Here is a 22,934-nt window from a genome sequence, read left to right as displayed (position 1 = left end):
GTGGAGGGGTAACGAGGAAACAGGCATCAGGTGGAGTTGGCAGAGCTCCGGGTACGCTTACACTGCAGAGCGGGTGTGGAGCGGGGAGACGTTGAGCCTTGGCCAAGGTTACACTGCAGAGCGGGTGTGGAGCGGCGAGACGTAACACAAACATGAGGATAAATCAGCTATAAAACAAACCAACATGAGGATAAATCCGACTATAAAACAAACCAACATGAGGATAAATCAGACTATAAAACAAACAAACATGAGGATAAATCAGCTATAAAACAAACCAACATGAGGATAAATCAGCTATAAAACAAACCAACATGAGGATAAATCAGCTATAAAACAAACCAACATGAGGATAAATCAGACTATAAAACAAACCAACATGAGGATAAATCAGCTATAAAACAAACCAACATGAGGATAAATCAGACTATAAAACAAACCAACATGAGGATAAATCAGACTGTAAAACAAAAAAACATGAGGATAAATCAGCTATAAAACAAACCAACATGAGGATAAATCAGCTATAAAACAAACCAACATGAGGATAAATCAGCTATAAAACAAACCAACATGAGGATAAATCAGCTATAAAACAAACCAACATGAGGATAAATCAGCTATAAAACAAACCAACATGAGGATAAATCAGCTATAAAACAAACCAACATGAGGATAAATCAGCTATAAAACAAACCAACATGAGGATAAATCAGACTATAAAACAAACAAACATGAGGATAAATCAGCTATAAAACAAACCAACATGAGGATAAATCAGACTATAAAACAAACCAACATGAGGATAAATCAGGCTATAAAACAAAGCAACATGAGGATAAATCAGCTATAAAACAAACCAACATGAGGATAAATCAGACTATAAAACAAACCAACATGAGGATAAATCAGCTATAAAACAAACCAACATGAGGATAAATCAGGCTATAAAACAAAGCAAGAACAATTATGTGAAACATTGGAACACTGAAATCAAAACTCAAACCAAACTAGAAGTCTATCGGGCCCTAAAAACGAACTATGATTTGGAAGAATACCTCTTAACTGTCAGAGACAGGAAGCAGTGAACGACCCTCACCAAATACAGGCTCAGTGACCACAGTCTAGCCATTGAAAAGGGGAGACACAAAAAGACGTGGTTGCCAAAAGAGCATCGAACATGTGGTCAGTGCATGACAGATGAGGTGGAGACAGAGGTGCACTTCCTCCTTAAATGTGACCCATGTGAAAAACAGCGACAGGCTTTTGTCCAGGAGCTGGAACATGTGACTCCAGAGTAGCAGGAAATGGACGACGCAGGTAAGCTGCGGGTGGTCCTGGGAGGGGGGCCAGCAGCGAGCATTGCAGCAAGATTTATACTTTCCTGCCACAACCTAAGAGACAGTGGGGGACGGCGCCTATTGCTACTGTTGTTGTTTAATATCATAATCATTGTTGTTGTTGCTGTTATTATTATAATCATTGTTGTATTGTGTTGTTGTTGTTTTACATGCTTTGGCAATATGTACACAAACGTATGTCATGCCAATAAAGCACATATTGAATTGAACTGAATTGAATATAAACCAACGAAACACATGGACCAAGTATTAGACTGGTTTAAGAACACAGATGACAAGAACAACTGCACATTCATCGTTCTGATATCTGCAAGTTCTACCCCTCCATAACCAAAGACTTACTATCCAGAGCCACTGATTTTACCACAAAACACACAGTGATATCCGAGCACGACAGAGACATTATATACCAGGACAGAGACATTATATACCAGGTGAAGAATCACTTCTGTACCACAATGGAAACCCATGGCAGATAAAATGAAGTAGTAAATGTGATGTAACCATGGGCAGCTTCGATGGGGTGGAAACTTGTGAACTAGTTGGAATGTATTTGTTGTCTCAGCTACAGCACCTGGACATCAATGTTGGACTCTATAGGCATGATGGGCTAGCAGTTTGTAGCAAAACACCACGAGAGGTCGAGCACATTAAGAAAACAATCTGAAATATATTCTCAAACAACAGACTAAAAATCACCATTGAAGCAAACAAAAATCCAATGGACTTTCTGGACATCTCAGTGGACCTTAGGAATGGCACATACAAGCCGTACATGAAGCCCAACAACACACTGCAGTATGTCCATAGAGAGAGCAAGCACCACCCTCCATCTTGAAGAACATCCCAGAAAGCATTAATAGAAGACTCTCAACATGATCATCTAGTGAGTCCATCCTCAATGAAGCTACATCGCCATACCAAGATGCATTACAAAAGAGCGGCTCAAGTACAACCACCATTACACACTGACTGACTGCAAACCAACAAATGTAGCACAAGACGAAACTTCAGCTGGTACACAACACAAGAATCATGAACAAATCAACGACACCTTCATTACAACTGGACTCCCCCAACTGCAACTGCCGTGTGAAGGAGTTGTGCCCCCTCGAGGGACACTGCCAGATGAAGGGAGTTATCTACCAAGCTATGGTGACGAGAGATGACAACAACAAAACAGAGACATACGTGGGTCTAACAGAGGGGACATTCAAAAAGAGGTTTAATGCACACATGTGTAGCTTTAGAAACAAGCGTTTAAAGAATGTCACATGTTTAAGCCCTTATATTTGGTCGCTGGCGGACAGAAACATTAATTATTTAACCAACTGGAAAATCCTCTCAAAGAACAAAACATATTCAACCAGCAGTAAAACGTGTAACCTATGTCCAACTGACACGTATTTTATCATCTGAGACCACAAATGTCCACACTGAATAACAGCGATGAACTGGCCCGCAGTTACACACATAGATATAAACACCTATTTTGTAATTATAAATAAATCATGCTAATAGACAAATCCCCCCCCCCCCATTGGACCATTAGCGATCACGTGTTTTGTTTTTGTTTTTAAATTTTGAATGTCGCACCTCTCCCTTTCTTATTGGACATTGTGCACGTGATGTGCATGACGAGGCAGTAGATGGTATGTTCTTTCACATGTAGCTTTATTGACAGCTGATGATATATATATATATATATATATATATAAGAGCTTTATTGACAGCTAATGATTGCTTATGGCATGAAACAGGCTTGTACTAAGAATTTACTTCACTCACTGTATTATATATATAAATATAAATACATGGTAACACTTTAGTATGGGGAACATAGATGTCACTTTAGTATGGGGAACATATTCTAAGAAACAAAAACTTAATTTAGAGTAATTTAACACGATTAACACTTGTACTTTTGTGTTTTGTTATGTAAGAACAGACCATATTCATTACGTGTTAGTAAGGGAGAATAACTCTTCTTGTGGTACTACCACCTTATAAAGTATGCACCTACTTAATGGTGTATATGTTATATATATATATCTGCCTGTTCAAAACACACACACACACACACACACACACACACACACACACACACACACACACACACACACACACATACAAACAGAGTACCACTGCCGTGTTTTAAGTTCATCCATTGGGTTGTGTGTTGAAGTTGTGGGTCAGAGTCAACATGGATGGTGGATGTGTGAATACTGAGAATCTGAGACGTTCACACCTACACCATTCAGGACAATCCAGTTCTCATGTGTCCTACCAGGAGACTTTGACCTGAGTTTGGTGTGAAGTGCGTTGGTGTTGTCACCTGGACAGAGATGTGAGGGTCATCTCCAGGAAGAACCACGTCCCAGCCTTCCTTCCTCCATTCAACCAACGCCATCGGGAATGCAAAGACCTCACACAGCAGAACTAGACTGCTGCCCGTCCCATTCACCTGACTCACCGGAGGGACCTTGATGATGGGAACTGGATGAGAGAGAGAGAGAGAGAGAGAGAGAGAGAGAGAGAGAGAGAGAGAGAGAGAGAGAGAGAGAGAGAGACAGACTTGACATCTTTTTAATTTGTGAACTTACAAACAAGTACTTAACATGCATCTTTAACATTCCCAAAAATAATTCAACTACAGCTGAAAACATTAAAAAGAAAAAAGAAAAACGGAAAACAGGTAAGACCCCTTTTAACCTGAGCTCTGCAGCAAAAATCAGCTCATCCTCTATGGTTGAACACAGCACACCTTTACAACAGCAAACGGTTGTGAATTTTTCCAGATCCTTCATTGCTTTGTAATAATTAAAATCTACCTTATCTTGGCCTTGACCATCCTGGTAAACAGTTCAACATCACATTCTACACATTCTTTGATTCTTTTTTTTTCCAGCGCATATAAGTAGCCCACCCTGTGGACCCACTACACGTGGGGATGAGCATTGGGGTAGGGTGCAATGCAGGCCGGGCGACAGGCAAAGGCGGGGACTGGGGCGTACCGACTTCTGGCATCACAGACTGGTCCTTGGGATGTGGAATGTCACCTCTCTGGCAGGGAAGTAACCTGAGCTGGTTCGGGAGGTGGAGCAGTACCAACTAGATATAGTTGGGATCATCTCCACACATAGCATGGGCTCTGTTACCAAATTCCCAGAGAAGGGCTGGACTCTTTACTTTTCCAGAGTTGGCCAAGGTGACAGGCGCCGGACAGGTGTGGGAATTACTCACAAGTACCTGATTGAGCACCGCAGTGTTGGAGTTCTCCCTGCAGAATGACAGGGTCGCCTCTATACAACTGCATACAGAGGGGGGAAGGCCCTGACTGTTGTGTGTGTTTATGCACTGAATAGCAGTTTGGAGTATCTGCCCTTCTTGGAGTCTCTGTGTGGTGTCCTGGATAGGGTTCCAACTGGGGACTCTATAGTTATTTCTACTGGGGGACTTCAACGCTCACATGGGCAATGATGGAGAAACCTGGAGGGGTGTGATTGGGAAGAATGGCCTCCCCAATCAGAACCCAAGTGGTGCCTTGTTATTGGACTTCTGTGTGAGTCATGGCTTAGACATAACAAACACCATGTTCGAACATAAGGTAGTTCATAAGTGTACTTGGTAACAGAACACCTTAGGCTAAAGATCGATGATAGACTTTGTGGTCGTATCATCAGATCTGCGGCCGTATGTTTTCGACACTCGGGTGAAGAGAGGAGCAGAGCTGTCAACTGATCACCACCTGGTGGTGAGTTGGATCAGATTGCAGGGAAGGCTGCCGGACAGACCTGGCAAACCCAAACCTGTAGTGAGGGCGAACTGGGAATGTCTGGCAGAGGCCCCTGTCCATGAGGTCTTCAACTCCCACCTCTGGAAGAAATTCTCGTGTATCTCGAGGTAGGCTGGGGATGTGGAGTCTGAGTGGGTCATGTCCAAAGCCTATATTGCAGATGCAGCAGCCAGGAGCTGTGGTCATAAGGTCCTTGGTGCCTGTCGAGGCGGCAACCTAAGAACCCACTGGTGGACACCGGCAGCGAGGGAAGCCATCAGGCTGAAGAAGGAGGCCTTTCAGGCTTGGTTGGTCTGGGGGGTCTCTTGAAGCAGCAAACAGGTACTGGGAGGCCAGAAGGGCTGCGGCTTCAACGGTCATGGAAGCAAAAACTTGGGTGTGAGGGGAGTTCAGTGAGGCTATGGAGGAGGACATTCGGTTGGCTTCAAGGAAGTTCTGACAAACCATCCTGCGACTCAGGAAGGGGAAGCAGGGCTTGACTCAGACATGGCCAATTGTGTCTGTAGAGATGCCTGACCAAGCCGGAGGTAACATGGGAATTCGAACCCGCGTTCCTCGTGTTGGTAGGCAATGGAATAGACTGCTATGTTACCCGGACGCCCAGGAACAATTTTTAAAACAAGAAATGGATCTCCAATATTGTGATGAATAAAACCACTGCAGTAAGATGTTAAAAGTTCCCGTTCTTTATCTGTGAGCTGACCATTCCACTTACATAGCACCCAACTAATGAGACATGTAGATTTCACTCCTAGGTGAGGTGCTAGTGCAGCAGCATTGTCAAGATTGGAACCAGCCAGCTCCACCACTTGACAGAACGTGACTACCTTTGCCCGGCAGAACAGTTTTGACACAGTGGGTCCTATGTCGCGGTGCGTGTCCACACGCCCAACATACACCACTGGTTCTTTTAGAATCCAGCTCAGAGAGTCAGAACAGCCCATTCTCTCCTTCTTGAACATATTCCACACTCTTATGAGCCCATGATAAAAACCAGGTAATCCGTTGAGGTTTGAGTTCTTAAGATCTATTAACAACAAAGGCAAGTTTATTCCGAGTCCACAAAAATGTTGAAGTATTGAACAGGCTAGTGGTCTCCACACCAAGTCTCTAGGCCCAGTCAGCAATCTCTGAATGAACTGTAGGCGGAAGGCTACACCCCTGCTGGCCAGATGGATTAGTCCTTGACCCCCTTCATCCTTAAGAAGGTACAGCACACTCTGAGGAATCCAGTGCAAATTGTCCCAGAAAAAGTTCACCAGCACAGCCTGAATCTTGGCCAGGAGGTTGGTTGGAGGATCAACACATGTTAATCGATGTCATAGAGTTGATGACACCAGTTTGTTGATTACTAACATGCGACCCCTATATGACATTTTTGGTAAAAGCCATTTCCACTTAAGACGCCCTTCTACTTTTTATAAAACATTCTTCCAATTCTTATTTGAAAAAGATTTATTCCCCACAAACACTCCCAAATATTTCATCCATCCTTTTTCCATGTCAACCCCCAGGTTACTGTAGCACACTTGATAAGAATGACACTTACAAGGGCTGGTGTTTTTGTTGTTTTACTCCATCTGTCAAATAGACATTACAGAGGACACGTTTTCAGAGCATGGCTCACTATACGAACGGCAACACTCATCTCCAATTTATACACAATAAGAGCACCAAATATATTCTTCCATAAATTCACATTAGTCTAGCCTACCGCTAGCAAAGCTAAACAGTATATAACGTTACGGAACATGGGGGGATCAAAATAGCAACACACATAGGCCTACCTTCATATTTACACAGTGTGGAGACACTAAACATAGTAAATGGAGACTAATCACACATACAGACAATGTCAAAGCCAAGCTACAGAACAATGGGTTCAGACCGCGGGAGCTATGGCTATGCTAACGTTAGCAACTCGCTAGCAATCTAGCTAACGTTAGCCAGTGATATGACGTTATCAAAATAAATATGAAAGTGTGGTGGACACGTATTGGGGACAGAATTCAACCCAGGAACTAAGGGTTAAGTCATGGTTGCCCTGGCAGGTTAACGCAGGGTTAAGTTATGGTTGTCCAGCCAGTGTTCTGATTATTCTTGCCACCTCCGCTCAGTCGAGCGGTGGGTTTTGTTTTGTCTCGCTGATTTACCGTGATTAAAGAAAGTTGCCTACACGGCTAAAGTGTGAACCTACGGTCTTCTCCGTTCCTTCGGCTCTACACTGGTGCCCCCGACGTCGGTTTTCGGATAAGTTTTCTGAAACCACACACATTATGGCTACGAACGCCGTTGCAATTAAACTGCCGGAGTTTTGGGAGTCTTCCGCGGCTACATGGTTCGCGCAGGCTGAGGCACAGTTCGCGCTCAGAGACATAACAGCAGACGAGACCAGGTACTACTACGTAGTGGCAGCGCTGGGGTGCGCTACGGCTTCCAGGATAAGCGGTTTCATAACCAACCCACCGGCCGATGGTAAATACGCCGCACTTAAACATCTCCTCCTTGAAACTTTTGAACTGTCAGCAACGGAGAGAGCACGTCGCCTCTTCGCAATTCAGGGCTTGGGAGATGGCAAACCATCGGAGCTAATGAGCAGGATGTTAAACCTACTGGGTCAAGAAAAGCCATGTTTCCTGTTTATGGAGCTGTTTCTGCGCAACATGCCGCCCCACGTCCAGACTGCGCTCGCTAACTCCACCATCACTGATCCCCGTGAGCTGGCAAAGGAGGCTGACCGATTCTTCGTCGCTACACAACGTTCCTCCCATGCCGGGGTGCTGGCTCCTACCTTCACTGGCCCCCCGCCGACATCGCGGGCGTGGCCCGACGGTGGCGCCACAGCATCAGACCGCTACAAGCCCTCTGGACTCTGTATGTACCACGCTCGATTTGGTGCGAAAGCTAAACGGTGCCGTTCCCCCTGCAACTACAGGCCGACGGGAAACGAGAGGGCCAACACTCAGTAGTGGCCATGAGTGTTGGCGATACGAGCAGGCTACTCTTCATCCTCGACACCATCTCCGGTCGGCGATTTCTTTGTGACACGGGCGCACAGAGAAGCGTGCTCCCTGCTACTGACGTCGACATCATGGGCGGGGAGCGGGGCCCCCAGTTGGCGACGGCTGACGGCAGCCCTATCCACACCTACGGCGTGCGGTCTGTAGAACTGTGTTTTGGTGGACAACGTTTCACGTGGGAGTTCGTCATGGCCAATGTAACGCTTCCCCTCCTCGGAGCTGATTTTTTGTGCGCTTACGGTTTGCTAGTGGACATTCAGAACAGCCGTCTGGTCGATGCCTTAACCTTCTCCTCCTTCGCATGTACGCGGAGGGAAGCGGCCTATGCAGGTCTAGCCAACTCTCTCTCAGAGGCAGACAAGTTCACCCGCCTCCTCGTTGAGTTCCCTGACCTCACCCAGCCTACCTTCTCTGCACCCACCGCTAAGCATGGGGTGGAGCATCACATTGCTACGAAGGGGCCCCCGGTCTACGCCAGAGCCAGGCGTCTCGACCCCGCCAAACTCGCCATTGCCAAGTCTGAGTTCGAGCACCTGGAACGCATGGGGATCATCCGCCGCTCTGACAGCCCGTGGGCGTCCCCACTCCACATCGTCGCTAAGCCTGATGGAGGTTGGCGCCCATGCGGGGACTACCGCCGACTAAATGACGCCACCACGCCTGACCGCTATCCTGTCCCGCATATCCAGGACTTTTCTGCAAACCTGTCTGGCAAATGCGTCTTCTCAAAAGTCGACCTGGTCCGTGGTTATCATCAAGTTCCCGTGCACCCCTCAGACATCCCCAAGACAGCGGTGACAACCCCATTCGGCCTATTTGAATTCCTACGAATGCCATTTGGACTCAAAAACGCGGCCCAGTCCTTTCAGCGGCTGATGGATTCAGTGCTCCGTGGCCTTCCTTTCATCTTCGTCTATTTGGACGACATACTCATCGCCAGCGCCTCCGAGGAAGAACACCTGTCCCATCTTCATGCCCTCTTCACACGCCTCAGCCAGCATGGGCTGATCGTCAACCCGGCGAAGTGCCGGTTCGGGCTGACAGCCATTGATTTCCTCGGGCACCGCATCACTGGGGACGGGGCAGTCCCCCTGCCCTCAAAGGTGGAAGCGGTGGCGGCCTTTCCGCGCCCCCAAACAGCTCGTGCGCTCAGGGAGTTCATCGGGATGGTGACATTCTACCACCGCTTCATTCCTCGAGCCGCCTTTATCATCCGGCCACTGTACGAGGCGCTGAAAGGCATGTCCCCCAACCAGGCGGTCGACTGGACAGCAGAGCGGGACCGTGCGTTCACCGAGACTAAAGCTGCGCTCTCCCAGGCTACCCTGCTAGCGCATCCTTCACCTACAGCGCCTATTTCCATAACCACGGATGCATCGGACTATGCTGTTGGTGCGGTTCACGAACAGTGGGTGGGGGGGGCTTGGCAGCCTTTGGCCTTTTTCAGTCGCCAGCTTACACCCCGAGAGCGCAAGTATAGTACTTTTGACAGGGAACTCCTCGGTCTCTGGCTCGCCGTCCGGCATTTCCGTTTCCTGCTAGAGGGCCGCGAGTTTACTGCGTACGTGGACCACAAGCCCCTCACGTTTGCCATGTCCAAGACGGCCGAGCCATGGTCCGCTCGCCAGCAGCGACAACTCTCCTACATTTCGGAATTCACTACCGACATCCAGCACGTCGCTGGTAAGTCTAACCAGGTAGCTGACTGCCTGTCTAGGGCAGTGATTGGAGCGGTCCACCTAGGCCTTGACTATGCACAGATGGCTGCTGACCAGGCCACGGACCCGAGCATCCTCCGTCTCCGGGCCTCCGACACGGGGCTCCGCCTGCAGGACGTTCCTTTCAGCGACACAGGTGTCACCCTCCTGTGTGACGTCTCCACAGGACAGCCCAGGCCCATCGTCCCGCACAGCTGGAGACGCCCCGTATTTGAAGCTGTGCACGGCCTCTCTCATCCAGGCGGTAAGCCATCCGTGCGCCTGACCTCTGCTAAGTTTGTGTGGGAGGGACTTAAGAGAGACGTGAAAGCGTGGGCCGACTCGTGTGTTGCCTGTCAGCGGGCTAAGATACACCGCCACATTAAGGCGCCCCTGGAATGCTTCGCAGTGCCGGAGAGACGATTTGACCATGTCCACGTCGACCTGGTTGGTCCCCTACCCCCCTCCCATGGGTTCACCTACCTCTTCACTGTGGTGGACAGGACTACGCGCTGGCCTGAAGCTGTTCCCCTGGCATCCACGACGTCTGCTGATGTGGCCCGGGCTTTTATTGGGTCGTGGGTCTCACGTTTCGGTACGCCTTCCGACCTTTCATCTGACCGTGGGCCACAGTTTACCTCAGAGCTATGGAATGCTGTGGGTGAGGCTCTGGGCGTCAAGCTTCACCGCACTACCGCCTACCACCCTCAGGCGAACGGCCTATGTGAGCGCTTCCACCGGTCCATGAAGGCTGCGCTTCGGGCTACTCTCAAGGACTGCAACTGGGTTGACAAGCTCCCATGGGTCATGCTGGGCCTGCGGACCGCCCCGAAGGAAGACCTACAAGCCTCCTCTGCGGAGCTGGTGTACGGCACGCCGCTGCGAGTCCCAGGCGATTTCATGCCCAATGCAACGCGTCCCTGGTCAGCTGTGGACCAACGAGCCTCCTTGCTGGACGGGGTCAGAGCTTTCACACCCGTCCCTACCGCCCAACACGGCGCTCCGGTGTCCCAGGTGCCCCCAGGTCTGCAGTCAGCGGACTACGTGTTCATCCGTCACGACGCACACCGCCCCCCTCTGGAACCCCCTTATGACGGCCCCTTCCGCGTCCTGGAACGGGGAACTAAGCACCTGGTGGTGGATTTTGGGGGCACGGCCGAGCATGTTTCAGTGGACCGAGTTAAACCCGCACACCTGGACTTGACGCAGCCGTTGGAGTTAGCCCAACCTCCTCGTCGCGGTCGTCCCCCGGCTCCGCCTCCTCCCCCCGTGGAGGCCCGAGCTGCCTCTTCTGCTCCTCAGGCCGACCTCCACAGGCCCGCGTCAATGCCTCCCACAGACACTCCGGCCCGTTATCCGGAGCCGCCGCGGACGGCCTGTCGTCCACCCGCGCCTGCCTGACTTCGATTACTAGGGCGAATTCTGGGGGGGCTCATGTGGTGGACACGTATTGGGGACAGAATTCAACCCAGGAACTAAGGGTTAAGTCATGGTTGCCCTGGCAGGTTAACGCAGGGTTAAGTTATGGTTGTCCAGCCAGTATTCTGATTATTCTTGCCACCTCCGCTCAGTCGAGCGGTGGGTTTTGTTTTGTCTCGCTGATTTACCGTGATTAAAGAAAGTTGCCTACACGGCTAAAGTGTGAACCTACGGTCTTCTCCGTTCCTTCGGCTCTATAAAAGTCCCTTCGTGGGTATTTCTAATAGGCATCCATATCCCACCTACACATCATATTTAATCACCATCCTAATTCCATATGTCTAACTAGTCTGCTTACCTGTCAAATAGACATTACAGAGGACACGTTTTCAGAGCATGGCTAACTATACGAACGGCAACACTCATCTGACGACTCTACCCGAATGCCCCAGAGTGCACCGCGGGAGCCAGCACTACGTCACACAGGCTAGAAGCAATTAACCTGCAGTGCCCTCCTGTGGCGAGAACCGGCTATCACAACAACACAGCAGACAATTCTCCTCTTTACTAGTAGTGAGTGGTCAATGAAGGTAAGTATATAAAATAAAAAATAGATGGGGGGCTACTAAATCCCAAGTACCCCACACTCTCCCCTCAAAAAGATAATGGCGTCCCGAGATAACAAATCTACCAGTCCACATTGCATAACTTTTCATTGAAAAGATAGGTTATTACTAAGCAGGAGTCAATCTGGATACTGTACTGTAATCAGTCATAACATATAACACACATCTCCTATTAATGGTATATGTTTGCAGTAAATAATGTGCACTTGAATCCACTGCTTCGTCCGTCTTGAGGCCGGGGAGCTATAGTATCTGACTAAAAGCAAATAACTTTGTAATAGTAATATCCCTGGTGGTAACAGGTGTGTTCTAAAACACCAATGCTACAGTAACTCTATGTCTGGTGATCACAGGACAACTAAAATCACATAGCTATAACAATTGTAACATGTCAAAAGTTTTTTTTGGGTTTTTTTTTTAAAAAAAATAATTTTTTTTCATTTATTTATTTATACTGACTTGTCTGATTTGCTTATCTACCAGACACACTAGGCTGCCCTAGTCTGTGATAAGTAAACACTGGTGTAGGTTTTCTATTTCTCAAAGGATATGCTTTTTCTCTGGCAGGCTGCACAGCTTCCCCTGGAGGAGGCTGCAAGGCATCTTCTGGTGGAGGCTGCAAGGCATCTTCCGGGCTCTTGTCGTCATCGGGCTCATCCTCTTCTTCAGCTCCAGATGTCTCGCCATTATCTGACACTGTCCCATTGTCCTCTATTGTTGCAGGCTGCTCCGCAAAATCCTCTTCATCTTGACCGTCTCTTTCCTCCGGATAGAACTCCAAGGCGTCTGGGCTCAGCTGACTCTGGATCCGCTCACTGGCTCTGACTGTTGGTCGTCCCACGATGCATCTCCAGTTATCCTCATCATCTGAGTCACTGTCCTGTTCCTGGTTCCACTGCATTTGTCTGTCTGTCTTCTTTCTCTCCCGTCTAGGTTTCACAGGTAAGTCCTCTTCTCTTGGTTCCACCGGCAGGAAGTCGCATGGCAGAAGAAGGTTCCTATGCATGATTCTGGTTCGTCCTTTTCCATTCTCCGGCTTCAGCTCATACACAGGGCTGTCGGCGTGCTTCCTCTGTGTTACTACATGCACCTGGTCCTCCCAGAATGGTCTTAATTTCCCCGGTCCTCCTTTCTCGTTCAGGTTGCGGATGAGAACCCTGCATCCGGGATACAGCTCTGTCCCGTGGGCCTTTTAGTCGTATAGTGTTTTGTTTCTGGCCCCCTCCTTCCGTGCTGTCTCTGATGCTAGGCGATAGGCATCATTCATGCGGGCCTTCCACTTCTCTGCATATTCTTGATGGGATAGTGCCTGGTCCTTTGCTCTAAGGCCAAACATCAGGTCAATGGGAAGTCTTGGATTTCTGCCGAACAACAGATAGTAAGGTGCAAATCCGGTCGCTTCATTTCGGGTGCAGTTGTATGCATGTATCACCTTTGGGAGTGACGCTTTCCAATCCGTTTTCGCAACCGCTGGCAGGTTTCTCAGCATCGCCAGAACCGTTCTGTTGAAACGCTCGACCTGACCATTTCCTTGCGGGTGATACGGTGTTGTGTGAGAACCCCTGACTCCACTGTACTCCTGCAGCTTGGCGAAGAGCTTATTGTCAAACTCCTTCCCTTGGTCATGGTGCAGCGTCGCCGGGAAACCAAATCTCAGCACAAAGTCCCCGAATACCTTCTCTGCGGCGGTCTTGGCAGCTTTGTTTCTGCATGCATAGGCTTGAACGAAACGGGTAAAGTGGTCCATAACCACCAGTATATACTCGTACCCTCCCTTACAATTCTCTAAGTGTAAGAAGTCAATGGAGACCATCTCAAATGGGTGTGTGGTCACGATGTTGGTGAGAGGGGCTCTAGTTGGTTTGTTGGGGCGCTTGGTCTTCAGGCAGCTACACACCTGTGTGATGTAATGTTCCACATCTTTCTGCATGTGAGGCCAATAGAAACGGTCCCTCAACAGGTGCAACACCCTCTCCACGCCTAGATGGCCCAGGTCTCTGTGCAGTTCTTTATACACCAGCTCATGGAACTTTTTCGGCAGGACTAGCTGAGTTCGGGTAGCTGTTTTCCGGCGCAGGATGCCATCATCATCAAGGCACAGCCGATGCTTCTCTCTCATGAGTGTCGCAACACCCCTGCTCGCACACTGTGTTTTTCCCCGAGGCCACTGATTGGAGGTTATGTACTTCAGCACCTCACCAATGACAGCATCCTCCCTCTGGGCGTCTCTCACCGTCTGACTGGGTATCTCTGCCACAGGTGATGTATGTTCCTTCTAAAACTCGGCTAGTGCTGTGGCTATGGTTAACGGACACATCCAAGGCTCAGCTCTCTCCAGCTGTACTGACAGCGCCTGGGTCACACTGTTCATGACCTCGGGGTGTACTTCTTGTGAACAGGTCTGCATGTACTGCTCCATCGGCATGCGTGAGAGGCCATCTGCGTCCCCATTGGCTCGTCCAGGCCGGTACTTGATAGAGAACTGGAAATCGGCTAACTCTGCTACCCACCTGTTGGTGGTCGCATTCAGTTTGGCTGTCGTGAGCACATAGGTGAGGGGATTATTGTCTGTGTAGACAGTGAATGATGGAGCGTGGTAGAGGTAATCTCTAAATCTCTCACATATGGCCCATTTCATCGCGAGGAACTCCAACTTCCCTGAGTGGAGATGGTAGTTCTTCTCAGGAGTTGTCAGTGTCCTAGACCCGTACGCGATGACTGCCAGCCCACCCTGTGACTGTCTTTGATACAATACTGCCCCGAGGCCCTCTCGTGACGCGTCGCAGTGAAGGATAAAGGGCTGTTCAAAGTCTGGGTAGCCCAACACTGGTGGCTGGATGAGGAATTCAATCAACTGACAGAGGACCTGTTGGTGTTCAGCTGTCCACTTAACTGGGTGGGAGGAGGGCAGATGGTCTCGGGAGCCCTTCCTCCCCTTGTCCTTTCTCTTTTGTTTGAGCTTCCCCGCTGCTGTCTTCTCTGGGGTGAGGAGGTCATAGAGAGGCCTTGCGATTCGGGAGAAGTTAGGTATGTAGGGCCGGTAATACGAGATGAATCCCAGCATCTTCCTGAGCTCTCCGATGGTTGTAGGTTCTCTCTCCTTCAGTGCCTGGACCGGGGCCACATCAGCGGGGTCCATTGTGTATCCATCCTTGGTCACAAGCCTTCCCAGGAACCTTACTTGGTTTTTGAAGAGTTCACATTTTCTTGCCGTCAGCTTGATTCCATGGCTTCTGTAGCGGTGCAGTACTCTTCTCAGGTGCTGGAGGTGTTCGTCGAATGTGGTTGAGTGGACCAGGTTGTCATCTAAATACGGCTGACAAATGTCGTCCCTCAGCCCAATCAAACATTCCTCCATGGACCTCTGGAACTCTGCTGGTGCTGAGGACAGTCCGAAGGGAATTCTCACCCATTCATATAATCCCCACGGGGTGATGAATGCAGTCAGTGGGCGGCTGGACTCCTCAAGAAATCCCTGGTGATATGCCTTCCCCTGATCCAAGACAGAAAACCAGGCACTCCCCTTCAGGCTGTCGAGCATATCCTGGATGCGTGGTATTGGATGGCGGTCTGGGATGGACCTCTTGTTCAACTCACGGTAGTCACAGCAGAGGCGGAGGCTCCCATCCTTTTTCCGCACACACACGATTGGGCTTGAGTAGGGTGATTTTGACTTAGTTATCCAGCCTCTGTTCAGTAAATCCTCGAGGTATTCCTTCACTTCTTTATGAAGAGGCTTTGGGACTGATGTGTATGTCCGCTTCACCGGTGTGGTGTCACTCAGGCGGATCTTGAGCTGGAGTGATGGAATAGTCCCCACATCATGGTCATCGCGTGCGAACACACTACTCTCCTCCCGCAGTAGCTCTCTCACCTGCAGTTGTTGTTCAGGTGTCAGGTGGTTCAGAGGGACAGGCGGGTCCCATAGATCTTCCTCCTGGTGTTCCGTCTTGACATCACCTGGCCCTTTCAGCTTTGTTGTGTCTCTAATCACAGGTCTTCGTTCTGTACCTGTTGTGGAGGTCCCTGGGATGACTGGGTTCACTGTACTAGTCCCATCCACATCCAACGGCTTCACGGCGGCAGGGTAGATGGCTCTAGTTCTTTGGGTCTGCCCCAGGGGAGTCCGTGGCGGCAGTGTGATGTCATGAGCTGTGACGTTAGTCACTGGGGCAGCGATGCGTGACCAGGTTCCCTTCTGTAAACATACAATGTTTTCATCCACCTTCAGGCCCTCTGGCCACTTTGGGTTCACATTAGGCTCAAAGAGGACGTTCTGGTCTGCTTGGAGGGGCCCTGCTCTAACACCACACTTAACAGTCTTTGTCTGGCCCGCCGGAATAGTCATGCTTTCTCGGCCCACTTTAACCATCCCCTCACCTTCCATATCATCTCGGCTCTTTATCAGCTTCACGAGGACTTCAGCCTTCTTGTAGTCAACCGCGAAAGCAATGCTTAGTGCCTTTGTGATTACACTTGATGGCTGTCCAGCTCCAGACTCTAACAGGTGTTCAATTACATTGTAACCGATGATCGGTTCTTCTGCGGTGCCCTGGTGTGTGGTTACTAGTATTGGCACAGTGAGTTCCATTGGTGGGGTCTGAGTGGTGCTATTCGGTGCTAACTGGACAGTCACTTCCACCCATCCAGAGAAAGGAATGGTTGTCTGGTTTGCTGCTTTACCAGTCAGGGTGCCAGGGCCAAGGATCTCTTCTGTGCTTCTCACCTTGGTGTGTGGGAGATGTTTTCTCCTCCATTCTTCACTGATTACACATCATATTTAATCACCATCCTAATTCCATATGTCTAACTAGTCTGCTTACCTGTCAAATAGACATTACAGAGGACACGTTTTCAGAGCATGGCTAACTATACGAACGGCAACACTCATCTGACGACTCTACCCGAATGCCCCAGAGTGCACCGCGGGAGCCAGCACTACGTCACACAGGCTAGAAGCAATTAACCTGCAGTGCCCTCCTGTGGCGAGAACCGGCTATCACAACAACACCGCAGACAATTCTCCTCTTTACTAGTAGTGAGTGGTCAATGAAGGTAAGTATATAAAATAAAAAATAGATGGGGGGCTACTAAATCCCAAGTACCCCACATTACATTAGCTTACCATCCAGTCCCTCTCCTATCGTCAGCGCCTCACTTTTTTCCCCAGTTTACCCTAGCTGATGATATCTGACCAAACTTGTTAACGTTTTCTACAAAAACGTAAACATCTCTTTGGTCCTTTACGAAAATAGCTACATCATCAGCATAAGCAGAGAGTTTAAAAGTTGCGCTGCAACCAGCAAAAGTGACTCCAGACAACTCACACCTCAGTTTATGCAACAGGGGCTCAATGGTCACAGAGTACAACATTCCAGACAAAGAACATCCCTACCTAATTCCCCTTTGAACCTTAATAGGAGCACTCAAACCACCGTTAGTTATAAGGATACTCTCAATGTCACTGTACAAATCCTTTATCTTAGCTATATGTATAACCTGGGCTGAAAGCGAAAGCTTTCTTGGCTTGCCACAAGTGCTGGTGTTCAACCAAGTCAAATGCCTTTCCCTGATCTATGGAATTAAGACCAGTTTCAACTCCCAATGAACTAGAGAAGCCCAAAACATCCCTAATTAAAGTACTGTTGACAGTGATCAGCCTACTGGGCACACAGTAAGTCTGGTCAACATGGATAACCTCCTTCATCACTTTTCTCAGACTGTTTGCTAACACCTTCGAAAAGATCCTGTAATTGGTGCAGAGCAGGGACATTGGCCGCCAGTTCTTAATGTCTTGCAAACCCCCCTTTTTCGGCAAGAGAGTAATGACGGCCCTTCTGCAACTCCGAGGCAACCACCCCTCAGTTGCACTGTTCCTCAGAACAATCAACAAATCCCCTCTGAGCACCGGCCAAAAAAGACTTTTAGAAGTCAACAGGTAAACCATCTATGCCGGGTGCCTTGCCACTCTCTAGATTTTGCAGGGCATTATGAAGTTCTTCAGGGGACAGTTGTGCCACGCACTCAATATTGAGTGTTCCTCATCTTTTTTAGGCCATCACAGAATGATTCACCCTCCAGCGCATCTTGTTTGAATTCACTCTTTAATTCACTCTTTATCGAGATCACCGTAAAACCCTGCTGCGTATTCTAGAATCTCAGAAAACTCTGAAAGCTGCACATCAGTGTTAGTACATAGAGGGTAGATGGTCTTTCTCTGCCTGTTCTTGTTTTCTAGACTAAAGAAAAAGTGAGAAGGAGCATCCATTTGTGTGACTTCCAGAAAGTGTGAGCAGACCAGTGCCCCCGGTGCTGTAATACCCAGCAGGCTAACCAAAGCAGACTTTTGGGATTTGAGAGCCTCTATATGGCCTCTATCTCCTGTGAAATCTGCTAAATTCTGTAGTTACACCATTTCAATCTCTAGATCTCTCATAGATCTGCTTATGTCTCTGGTGACATCGCGAGTGTACTGCTGGCAAAGCTGCTTTATCTGGCACTTGCCAATGTTCCACCATTGCTGTAAAGAACTAAAAACAGACCTTTGGATTCTTTATTGACCCCAAAAAACTTAAAAGCATCTCTAAAATTGTTAAAATGTAAAAGGCATGTATTAAAATGCCAGAAATCACCAATTGTTTCTAACACTCCTTATAAAATCTGAACTTTGTACAAGACAGTGATCAGAGAAACAAACTAGAAATATGTTATATTGTTTAAATGCATTACAATGATGTTTAAAACAATAAAAACCCACCAAGCCCTGCCATGGATAGCACATTATCTTTTGAATGTGTCCATGCATATTGCCTCTGGTTTCAATAAAAAGCTCTCCAAACGTCTTGGTTCACATGATTTAATCAAACGTGTGAGCGACTAAGAGATGCAGGATGTAGTTCGTGATGATTTCGGTCCAGCTTGCAATTTTCTGTACAGTTAAAATCCCCTCCCAGAAATACATACTCCTCACTTTCATATTTACTGCTAACTTCAAATACCCACATCCATAAAAACTATTCTTCCGGGGCCAAGGTTTGGACCATAAGCATTTACAAGGCTATTTTTATATTTTCCTAATGAACTCCTACTTTAGGTAGTCAGCCTTTGACTACTTCTACTTCAAGGGAACATGCCATAAAATCCTTTGAAAAAAGAATCCCAAACCCACCACTAATATTTGATTCATGACTGAGAATCATATTTCCAGTCCATTCCCTCTTCCATTCAATTTCATTATCTATGGTGCTATGTGTTTCTTGCATAGGCAAAACATCTATTTTCTTTCTTTTCATCATCCAACAGCATCTCTTCCTCTTCCTCAAATACAGACTGCCACTCTAATAGCAGTCTGCTCTATTTGCTTATTCAGACCACAATTCAAATATCGCCCCCAGACAATTTGCTACTCTGCCTGTTCTCCCTGTTTTCATTTTCTTTTTTATTGTGTTCATCCTCCCTCACCTGCTCATCCTGGCCACCAACTTCTACCTGCTCAAATTCTGTTACTTTCTCATTGTGGTCATCTTTTTTGAACTGCTCAACCTGCCCACCTCCCTCTCCTACCTGTCAGTCTGTCAATTTTCCTTATTTTCTCCAGCCTCTTTCTGTTTCACAACCTGATCTATTTCTCCTGTCCCTCGCTTCTCCGCCTCCTGTCTTCCCTGTGCCAACTTGGCAGCACCATCTCCAGCTGAGATCCGCCGCTCCGCTGGCGTCTCAACTTTTCAAACGCCGTTCCTCCACCTCCCACAGCGGCCATATTGCCCCGCTAGGCCGGTAGCACCACTACCAAACTAAAGAAAACAACTCCACTTAAACCTACCACCGAAAAACCTACCTATAGACAACAAAACAACACAAAACATATGAAAATGACAAAACAGATAGAAAAAAGCTCAGGTTTTAGACGCTAACTCACACTGAAGCAACACACTGCTACTCTGTCCACTCACTCGCACTTCCGCTCATAGAGAGAGAGAGAGAGAGAGAGAGAGAGAGAGAGAGAGAGAGAGAGAGAGAGAGAGGGAGAGGGAGAGATGATCACACACGAGATGAGCTCTTAAAAAATGATCAAACATTGGGTCTCTAGTGAGACAGAGAGTTTAGAAAACAGTCTAAAAGAGCCGCTCTGGTGGCTGAGCGGAATAAACCGCCGTTCTTGCAGTCCGCTCGTCACGTGGCTGGGAGGTTCGTATCCCAGACTCGCCATAACCGGTCACGGCCAGAGCGTCCACGGGGTAAGGCCTTCATTAGGCCACCCTTACCCGAGGGATAATGGGTGTAGATCGGTGTAGTGTTCGGGGACTCGTCGTTCTCCAGCGACCCCTCTGGCCCACCCGGGCGCCTGCAGCCAAGCAACTGAAAGCATTCTCCCTACGCCTCCTTCGCGGCCTGAAGGTGATGCAATCCATGCAGGAGGCTTCAGTGTGTAAAATAGCGAGAGCAGCCGACATGAGTTGGAAGGAAGCTGGTGTTATGCCTGTCTCCTTCCTGTGGAAACGTGAGCCAGGGGAGTTATTCCACAAGAGTTCCGGCCATATGCCACTGGGTTAATCGGGTGGGATAAGGGGAAAAATTAGAAATTAAAAATGAAAAAAAAAAGAAAACGGTCAAAAAGAAGAAGACAACGTATATCAGTTTCCTAACAGAAAAACCTCCTTTAATCCGACAAGGAAACCAAGGGTTTAGATTAAATCTGCGCAGAAGAGTTCGCAAACAGCTTGCTGGCTAACTTGTTAGCTGGCTAACTTGCTAGCCAACCGTAAAGCAAAACAACCCAACAACTAACGTGACCTGGTCTAACGTGACCTGGTCTAACGTTACCTGGTCTAACGTGACCTGGTCTAACGTTACCTAGTCTAATGTGACCTGGTCTAACGTGACCTGGTCTAACGTGACCTGGTCTAACGTGACCTAGTCTAACGTGACCTGGTCTAACGTGACCTAGGCTAACGTGACCTGGTCTAACGTGACCTCGTCTAATGTGACCTGGTCAAACGTGACCTGGTCTAACGTGACCTGGTCTAACGTGACCTCGTCTAACGTGACCTGGTCAAACGTTACCTGGTCAAACGTTACCTGGTCTAACGTTACCTGGTCTAACGTGACCTGGTCTAACGTTACCTAGTCTAACGTGACCTGGTCTAACGTTACCTAGTCTAACGTGACCTGGTCTAACGTTACCTGGTCTAACGTTACCTAGTCTAACATGACCTGGTCTAACGTTACCTAGTCTAACGTGACCTGGTCTAACGTGACCTGGTCTAACGTGACCTGGTCCAACGTCACCTGGTCTAACGTGACCTCGTCTAACGTGACCTGGTCTAACATTACCTAGTCTAACGTGACCTGGTCTAACGTTACCTGGTCTAACGTGACCTGGTTTAACGTTACCTGGTCTAACGTTCCCTGGTCTAACGTTACCTAGTCTAACGTTACCTGGGCTAACGTTACCTCGTCTAATGTGACCTGGTCTAATGTTACCTGGTCTAACGTGACCTGGTCTACTGGACCTGGTCTAACGTTACCTAGTCTAACGGTACCTGGTCTAACGTGATCTTGTCTAACGTGACCTGGTCTAACGTTACCATGTCTAACGTTACCTGGTCTAGCGTGATCTGGTCTACTGGACCTGGTCTAACGTTACCTAGTCTAACGTTACCTGGTCTAACGTGACCTCGTCTAACGTGACCTGGTCCAACGTTACCTCATCTAACGTGACCTGGTCTAACGTGACCTGGTCTAACGTGACCTGGTCTAATATTACCTAGTCTAATGTTACCTGGTCTGACGTGACCTAGTCTAATGTGACCTGGTCTAACGTGACCTGGTCTACCGTGACCTAAGCTAACGTTACCTCGTCTAGCGTGACCTGGTCTAACGTGACCTGGTCTAACATTACCTGGTCTAACGTTACTTGGTCTAACGTGACCAGGTCTAACGTTACCTAGTCTAACGTGACCTGGTTTAACGTGACCTGGTCTAATGTTACCTGGTCTAACGTGACCTGTTCTATCGTTACCTAGTCTAACATTACCTGGTCTAACGTGACCTGGTCTAACATTACCTCCTCTAACGTGACCTGGTCTAACGTGACCTGGTCTAATGTGACCTAGTCTAACGTGACCTGGTCTAACGTGACCTGGTCTAACGTGACCTAATCTAACGTTACCTCGTCTAGCGTGACCTGTTCTAACGTGACCTCGTCTAACGTGACCTGGTCTAACATGACCTAATCTAACGTTACCTCGTCTAGCTTGACCTGGTCTAACATGACCTGGTCTAACGTTATCTGGTCTAACGTTACTTGGTCTAACGTGACCTGGTCTAACGTGACCTAATCTAACATTACCTCGTCTAACGTGACCTGGTCTAACGTGACCTGGTCTAACATTACCTAGTCTAACGTGACCTGGTCTAACGTGACCTAATCTAACATTACCTCGTCTAACGTGACCTGGTCTAACGTGACCTGGTCTAACGTGGTCTAACGTTACGGATCCAACCCGAAGAAACACACTACCTGCCAACGCAGAGGGAAAGGGAGGGCATGTACAGTTGAATCTGATGTGCATAAAAACGAAACGTAAGAACCGCAACGTAGGACCAGAAGTAATCTAAATTAGCTAACGTTAGCCAGCAAAACAAACAAACAAACAAAAAAACCCGTTTCTAGTGGTAAATATTACGGATCGTCATGGAAACCAAGCCAACTGAATCTAGTGTCGTGAATTACCCAGGGGACTGCAAGAGCGCACAGGCGAACTTTATCTGTGTGCATGGAAAACCAATAAAACACAACTTCCCCACCACACAGCTGTCAGCATGGAAAGCTGCGATCTGTCAACACTATAAACACGTATTTTAAGAGGAAGGAACTATACCGCTACACACATATTGCACATACTACACTAAAGGAACTATACTGCCACACACATACTACACATACTACACTAAAGGAGCTATACTGCTACACACATACTACACATACTACACTAAAGGAGCTATACTGCTAC

The 22,934-nt window shown here is 48.1% G+C and overlaps 1 protein-coding gene across 3 annotated transcripts in view; it reads right to left on the bottom strand.

Annotated features, from left to right (window-relative positions):
* Positions 1-22,934, bottom strand: part of kazald3 (Kazal-type serine peptidase inhibitor domain 3) — a 98,369-nt gene that overhangs the window by 40,587 nt on the left and 34,848 nt on the right. For all 3 annotated transcript variants that reach the window (XR_008810906.1, XR_008810912.1, XM_056288827.1), the window contains exon 3: positions 3,697-3,857. Coding sequence is in view for 1 of the 3 variants with exons in the window: in XM_056288827.1 (XP_056144802.1) it covers positions 3,697-3,857 (161 nt within the window). In the remaining 2 variants the exon portion in view is untranslated. The remainder of the gene's footprint in view (positions 1-3,696; positions 3,858-22,934) is intronic.

Source organism: Lampris incognitus, chromosome 1 (assembly GCF_029633865.1).
Source record: "Lampris incognitus isolate fLamInc1 chromosome 1, fLamInc1.hap2, whole genome shotgun sequence".
NCBI lineage: Eukaryota > Metazoa > Chordata > Actinopteri > Lampriformes > Lampridae > Lampris > Lampris incognitus.
Note: the sequence above shows the minus strand (reverse complement) of the source record. Positions and strands in the feature narration are given on the sequence as shown.